Source organism: Limulus polyphemus, unplaced genomic scaffold (genome assembly GCF_000517525.1).
Source record: "Limulus polyphemus unplaced genomic scaffold, Limulus_polyphemus-2.1.2 Scaffold207, whole genome shotgun sequence".
Classification (NCBI taxonomy): Eukaryota; Metazoa; Arthropoda; class Merostomata; order Xiphosura; family Limulidae; genus Limulus; species Limulus polyphemus.
In genome coordinates, this window is record NW_013665817.1 from 145804 (window position 1) to 154235 (window position 8432).

Here is an 8432-nt window from a genome sequence, read left to right on the forward strand (position 1 = left end):
GGACATCTTGGAGTTATGAAGACATTGAGTCACCTACGACACAGATTTTACTGGATAGGTATGAGACAAGATGTGGAAGAATGGTGCAGGACCTGCAGTACATGTTGTGCTAAAAGGAGATTCAAGCATAAGGGACGTGCTCCAATGAAGTTATATCAAGTTGGCGCACCAATGGAAAGAGTAGCTGTTGACATTGCTGGTTCTTTGCCTCAAACTCGTGCTGGAAACAGGTACATTTGTGTGGTGATGGATTATTTCACCAAGTGGCCTGAGGCATATGCAATACCAAGTCAGGAAGCTACAACTGTAGCTTCGGCTATTAGTGATTTCTTCTTCAGATTTGGTATGCCATATGAACTGTATTCAGATCAAGGCCGTAGCTTTGAATCAGCTGTGTTCCATGAATGCTGCAAGTTGTTGGCATACGAAACACCAGACAACGCCACTTCACCCACAGTCTGATGGGATGGTAGAAAAGTACAACTGGACACTGGGAAAGGAATTGGCAAAGTTTTGTAATAGCCGCCAAAATGACTGGGATGTCTTACTCCTTCCACTGTTGATGGCCTATAGGACAGCAGAGCATGAAACCACTGGATACACTTCTGGAAAGTTGATGTTTGGTCGGGAACTTCGGTTGCCAGTTGATCTGTTAACAGGACGCCCACCTTACGAAGAGTTGCCTGAAATTGTGTCGGAGTTCGTGAAAGTGTTATCAGAAAGGATGGATGAAATCTCTGGGAATAAGCACAGCCTAGTAGAAACGATTGCCTTTTTGTGTGCTCAAGTCCACACGATGCATTTTTTGTTTATGTAATATATTATAAACTTTGTTTTCATTTTTACCAAATTGTTATCATTTTATTGTTATTATTTTAAATACACACTAGAAAGACAAAGTTAAATAAGCTATCTAATCAGAAGCACTATCCTCATTTCCTGAAAGAACCTGTAGTTATTTGCGGACATTTCTATCTGATAATTGTCGGGAAAACGGCAATTTTTACTTGAAAATTTCACAATACATATTTCATTTAAAAAGAACATCATAATACACTGATTTATTCTTGAATTATTTATGTTTTCAAAGAGAATATTATATAATTCAGACTTGAAAAAGTGGACAATTGATTGGCTCACCAAATTTTGTTTTCAAACTTTTAGTAAATGTTGCCGCTACCTCAAGCTTGAATAAATAACACCTCAATTTTTGAGTAATAGCTAAATGTTTGTGATAATAATATTATTCAGCAGTTGATATTAAGTTTTACAAAAAACATCTTTCAGCGCCCCCAATTAAGAAAATGTAAACTGCAGAGGTCGAAGTGAGGAGTTTATCGCACTTTGCCATTTGGTAAGTTTATTGTGGTTTTCCTTATTAATAGTATTACTCTAAGTGTTATTAAGGTGTCACACTTCTTCCAGAACACTGTCACTATATGTTTTCAATAATCTTGAAGAAGAACATTCGCAAGAGTGCTAAAAAGCAAAATTTTGAATATCTTGTCTTAAGTAATGAGACTGGATTATGTCTAATTTGACTTAGGCTCTAGTACTAGTACTACCGTATAATCACATAATCACAACAAGGGACTATATTACTTCGAAGCTGTTCTTACCCACCCGCTCTTTATAAAATTAAAATTTAAGCCTATAGTAGTACTATCTTCAGGTTTTGACATAAATAAGTCAGAAGCCTCTGTCCTATAAATATGCCACATAATTTTAATAGACTTCAGTAAGATTACCTATTACTATTAGCTTTTTTTTTTTCTCAAGAGAAATAAAAACTTTTCCTTTCCCTAAAAGTAAAACCCTTCCATTCCTGGAATCATATTATTTTTATCACCCCCCCCCCCCTGAAATTTTTAAAAATAAGTTCATATCTTTTCTAAGAACTTGGACAAGACGACCAAAGCTGTACACAGTATAATACAAGTGAAGCCTACTAATTTGTATAGATAGATAATTACCTATCTTGACTTGCATTTGCAATCAGTATGTCTGTAATTTGTAAATACACCCTAAAATTATATTAACTTTACTACTGCAAGTACTAGTAATGCAGCACTGCTTGGATGAGTGACTTATCCACCACTAGGCCAATATTTTTTTCTGTCAGTTTGCTATTGTATTGAGTGGCTTTCAATCTGTATTAAACATGTGAACCAAGTTATGATAACCAAAATGAGTTATCTACGCTATTATTGTTACTTTCATTAGCAGTATTGGTTAAAATGTTTAATATATAAAATGTGGGTAAATTAAAATTTTTATTACTATACTTTTATTAGAGATTATCTTGCATTGTACAAATGTACTTAAGACTAGCCTGAATCTCCTAAACTGCTCGAAATTTTTGATACTGGATTTACGGCCATAAATATTGTTCACATTGAACTGATGAAATGATGCATTCTAATGTTTATAAGCAAAAACATAAGAAAAGTATACTTATTTTGCTATGCTCATTGCCATATTGACTTTTAGTTTCAATCTATGTAGGTAGCATTTTCACCTGTCAAATATTTGGCACAGGTACATTTGATCCAAGTCATTATGTAATTCCTAAGTGTCCTAAATATAGTTAGAAATACCTGAGAGTTTAATATTGTAAATGAACTAGTTATGCTTCTATCAATATCATTAATGTAAATAAAAAAAAAGTAAAAAGGTAAGAACTGACCATTACATCACTTAGTAACAAGGGTCCAGTTTGTGGAGATTCATTAATAACAACCTTTTGCTTTTTCCCATCCAACTACTCTACAGTCCAATTAACTAGTTTTCTCCCAACCCTTACTGATGTGATTTTTGTAGCTAATTTTTTAGATGGTACTTTATCGAAAGCTTTTTGGATATAGAATAACACTAAGTTCACACCATTTCCATTGTCCCATAATAAGTAGGATCCTTTTAAGAAAAATAATGGATTAGTAAGACAATATGTGATTTTCGTAGCTAATTTTTTAGATGGTACTTTATCGAAAGCTTTTTGAACATCGAAGTACACTCACTGAGTCCATGCCATTTCTATTGTTTAATTAACAAGTAATATCCATCTGGTGCATCTAATTTGGTTTTCTTTTATGGTATATTATTGGACAAGTTTCTGTCTTTGGCTAAGTTGTAAATGGGAACCTCTTGTACATTTGTTTACTTTGTTGTGTTAGTTCAAGATCTAGACGTACCGTTATACAGTTTTTCTCTTAACTTATTTATAATAGCAAATAAAAATTTTTATAAAAAAATAAAAGCATATCTAGATTCAAGCCTGAATATTGGACTAACAACAAAAATTTTAGTTACTACTATAGTACAGTATACTAATGATACTAGATACAAACTAAGCCATTAACTTATATTATTAGAATCTAGACTGACTTGTTTTGAGACAAAAGGGTAAGAAAATTGAAAAGGCTGGTATATGAAAATGTTGTATTTGAAGCTTCAACACCCATTTATATGTTTTTCTCTTTTCTTATTTTGTGAATTTTTTTAACAATTTTAAAAATGTCCTGATATTTTAATTAATTTTGCATGCTTTGTGTTTTGAAAGTGTTTACTTTTAACCAGTTTTTTTATATAAAGAACTTTTCACATAGATAATTTTATATTTTATTTCAAGTAACTTCTGCTTGTAACTTCAAATTGGACCTTAGTTTGATATACTACATATATAACCATTCAGTTAAAAACAATATTATTTTTATTTCCTTTTTAGGAAGCCATGTTTCGGACACCCATTCAACAAATTTTGAAGAGAACACTTGGTCATTCTATAAAAAACCCAGGTATTAGTGAAAGATTAATGGTACAAACTAGAAGACAATTTATAAAAATATAAGGTTTTTTTACAAGCCTAATTGAGAAATATATATATATATGCACACAGTGGTTTCCATTACGCATATCTGTACATGAATTATGTATAAAGGTAATCATTTAAGTGCAAAAATTGTAGCTGTACCTACATTGCACACACACACAAAATAGCCATTACATAAGAAAAATATTCATATTCTCTTATTCATCCACAAATATTAAAGCCAAAGATATTTGTATAATTACGTTTGTGTAGTGTTCTAGTTTTAGCTTATTCATTCTGTTTATAATCAACAGGTGTTTAGGCAATTATGCAATAATTAATAAGGCCTTCGTTATCACAGTTAGAAACTGTCCCATACTCTGAAGCTGCTGCATATTTCAAATGTTCCACAGGTACAAAAATAGCTTTTGAATTATCCTAGTCTTTCTACTGTAACTGTTAATGAATAATCATGTTTTCTCATTGATTTTATTATTGTGAGTAGCAAAAAGAACTATGGAAACTATTGAGAGCACTGAACTTGGAGACCATGCTGACTGAGTCACTTAGCTCTGTTAATAAGTGAGCCAGAATACTAGCTTATTGAGATGACATGACTTTTTTTAGCTCCAGCCAAGTAAATTTTAATCAATCACGTGGTGTTAATGTAGTGTTCCCCCACTTACTTTTTGGATATGAGGTTGGTCTGGTTTTCCATGACTGGCAGCATCAACACAAAATTTACATAGCTTTCCACATTCTTATCAATGATAAGACATTGAATTTACTGTGCCATTCAGACTGAAACTTTTTGGGCCTACCATGTTTACTGGATGAACTTGGAGAAATGACCTACAATGTTTTCAACATTTTGTTTGTACCCCCATATATATATGACCATAGAATAACCATTTTTAAAGATTGTACTTTTATCTGAGTGATATTTATAGTGTTTGTATGTAATTATTTTTTGTTAACTAAGCTTGTGCCTCTTCTTGCAGAACAATACAGTAGAAGTAAATATTAATGATAATAATTTGATATTATAAATGGGTAAATCATGCCTGTAAAATTTTATATATTGATGAGTATTTTGTGAATACGTCTTATGTTATTGGATAGATTCGTATCTTTTTTTTATGAACTAAAGAAACATAAAATGTATCAACTGCATTCTTGTGTTGCTAATTGCTGAAAAAATCAGGATTATTATAAATTGTTCAAGATGTTGTCTTTTGTTTTGGGTGGGGGTGCACTAGAATTTTATATGAATATTCTTAAAAATTGAATAGGAAGAAGTCACCACAGATTTGTTCTATTTAGAAGACTAAGTGACAATAATATTATTAATATGCATTTTATCATAAACTTTTATTATGTAATTTTCATAAACAATTATAATAAGAAATTGAACTGTATAGACAAATATAACATGGATTAGTATTTCAAAATGCAAATGATGACTAAATAGGTATTCAAAGTTTTCTTTATAATAAGTTCCAAGTATTCATTTGAATATATTTTCCCAATAAAAAAATTATATTATAAAAGTTACATTTTAATAAAATGTAGACTTAATTATGAAAACATTGAGAAAGATTTGTGATACTTAAAAATTTCAGTATCATCTTTTTCTTTATTTCAATGAAAGCAAATGATTTTGTTTCACTAACAACCACAAATGTGGAAGTGCACCTGTACGAAGTATCTAAAGTGGTTATATCTGAGTGATTGTTGTACAGATTCTTTTACATGCAAGTACAGAAAATTATAAACTGATAAAATGTACCACCTTGTTTCTGTATGGAATATTTAATTTTCTACAAATTAAGTGGGATACTTAATATATTTGAGTCTGTTTTTACAAAGTACTTAAAGGACTACGAGTTTGTGAAGCAAGCAACAGCTGGAAGTCTTGAAAAACACAAAATATATATATTTTTTATTTTGATTGTTAACTTCTCTTATAGCACGATGCACATCAACAGGACAACAGCAGCCTGAAAAGATTGAAGTATTTATTGATGATAAACCAGTATTGGTTGAACCAATCAATTTCATACAGCACATTTTTTAAGTCATTGAACTAATAAAAATTCCAGTCTAAAGCTAAAAAATCACCAATAAATACAGATCTATGTGCATTTTTACATCATATAAGTTATAAATGACTAAACTCCTAAATATCTACAAGCATTTCAATCTCCTAACCTGAAGAACAGTTGTCCCAAATTTAGATTTAATTGTACCTTTAACATTAAATATGAGTAGCATTATTTTGGTAGAATTGTATGCCCTCTGATAATTCAAAACATGTTTTAAGTGAATTTACTTTTTTCTTGGGTGGAAAGAAATTGAACATTAATTGTATATGGTTTGAACATTTTGTATTTCTGCAAAAAATAAATAAATTAATAAGGTTTTAACCAAGTTAAAATTTATGATTTGTTATATAACTAACTGACCAGTGTTTTAAATATATTCCCAATTATATTATTATGTTTGCTTTATTTCTTTAATAGTTAAAACATTATGACTGTATGAAAATATAGAAATGTATACAAGTAAGAGTGACAAAATATTTACTTTTTTCACATGTTTCTCAGGCTGCAGCAGTTGCAGGTGTTGAAATCCCAAGATTTTGCTATCATGAAAGGTTGTCTGTAGCTGGAAACTGTCGTATGTGTTTAGTGGAAGTGGAAAAATCAGCTAAAGTATGAAACCTTTTTTCATTGTAGACTATAATATGCATTCTTCTCAGTCTTATAAAAATGTGTAAATATTTTTTATCACAGTTTGTAATGAACATCATGCAGTAATGGAAATATTTCTTAAAACTGAAATGCTTATTATAAGAATTTGTCAAGAGAATTTTCGGAACTGTGTTAAACCTGCCAAAAAAATCAATACTTGCTTTTGAAATGTTTTATTATAAAGTACTGTAAAGAGAGCCTTTCATAGCTGCTGATTCTGTTGAAGACTTGCATTTAGTACCTTATGTTTTAGAAAAGTAGTTAGTACTATTAAAAAAATGCATAGGAAAAAAATAATTGATTCATATTTTTCTTTTACAAAATGGTTATCTCTTTTAATGCATCTTTTATTTGAATTATTTTGTTGTAGACTGTATTACTTACTTTTAGATTAAAGGCATAGCTAATGGCATCAAGATTGTTTCAAGCTATGGAAGTTTCTACTTTACAGTTTGGTGTATTATGTCTATAGTTCTTAAACCTTTATTGTAGCTGAGTTTTATTGGTGATATGTTTGTGATTGGTAATATGGTTCTCAGCTAATTCTTAATTGACTACAATAATAAAACAGTTACTTTTCTTTATAATTTACAATTTTTTTTTAGCACATTAGTTAATTGTTTATTTCTTGTGACAGTGTAGATGCATATAGCACTATGTATCATAAACCTAATAATGAATGTACTTAACCATTTTGCAGTGTAAAGATGATAAAAGAAGTACACCTTATAATTAAATTTTAAAATTATATAATTTTTTGTATAACCAAGATGGTTTTTCAACATCACGAACCATTTTTAGGTAGCATATGCTCTAATAGTCTTAAGCAGTGTTCTCTCTAGGCTGATTGGCTGCACAACAACCAATCAAGTGCAGCACACTTCATTATTCCAGCTGTGTACATCCTCAGTACTGGTGAGGAGTCTCAACATGTTGACAGTCTTAATGACCCTGGCAGTTAACCCTTTCGAGATGGGTCATGAGTGAAAGGCCATGTCATCTCATTTGTTGACTTGCATTCAAAATTTTATTGAACTACCATTTCATGAATTTATGTCAATAAGTTTGATATCAAACTGTAGATTATAATTCAAATTTAGTACTGTATATTACTCAATTTCTTAATTTAAAAGCAAATATTAAAAAAAATGCACATAAACATCAATTTTTGTGTGTCACATGGTATGATGAATGCAGCACTTGTTCAAATTAGATGTTTGTGAAGTCAAAATACTGAGTCTATAGTTTCGAACGAATTAGAAACTCAAATTACTGATATTGACAAGCTAGAATATAAAATAAGATCTTATCTTTTGTATTTGCTAAGATATTGCTCACGTAATAAATCAAACTTAGTGGCACCCCACTCACCTCCTTCCATTTTTGGAAATGCTCACTTATAAACACTTACTTCTATATATGATATGAATAACTAATTGGAAGCTCAGAATGTCCCTCTAGTGGTTTTCTAAGCCTTTCTAACATACCTAGCATCATTTCTTTTTTTAAATCAAAATTTCAATGAGGTAGATTGTCTTTAGTTTGCTAAAAATTTCATATTTTTTTTTAGAGTAAAATACATCTTAGTTACTAAGCTTTATAAATTATAGTGGAATTTTATGGTATTAATGTAGTAACTAATGATTTTTTAGTTATTGAAATGGATATATAAAACCTAAAAAAATATTTGGTTTCATATCCTTCACGTGCAAAACTTTTAAAAGCTTAGCAACCTATGTCAAGCAGCAACCAAGTACAAAGGTCATAACTAGAAGATATAATTTTTTTTATGTACTATTCTATGTTTTAGGAAAAATATGTTTAAGAACTTATTTCAAAACAGCAATAATCTATATACATATATAATGTAT

The 8432-nt window shown here is 30.2% G+C and overlaps 1 protein-coding gene across 1 annotated transcript in view; it reads left to right on the forward strand.

Annotated features, from left to right (window-relative positions):
• The first annotated feature begins 1276 nt into the window (after positions 1 to 1276).
• LOC106478388 (NADH-ubiquinone oxidoreductase 75 kDa subunit, mitochondrial-like) overlaps positions 1277 to 8432 on the forward strand; it is a 35212-nt gene continuing 28056 nt past the window's right edge. The window contains exons 1-4 of the mRNA XM_022381985.1: positions 1277 to 1354; positions 3725 to 3794; positions 5779 to 5862; positions 6401 to 6522. Coding sequence (XP_022237693.1) covers positions 3731 to 3794; positions 5779 to 5862; positions 6401 to 6522 — 270 coding nt within the window. The 5' untranslated portion in view covers positions 1277 to 1354; positions 3725 to 3730. The remainder of the gene's footprint in view (positions 1355 to 3724; positions 3795 to 5778; positions 5863 to 6400; positions 6523 to 8432) is intronic.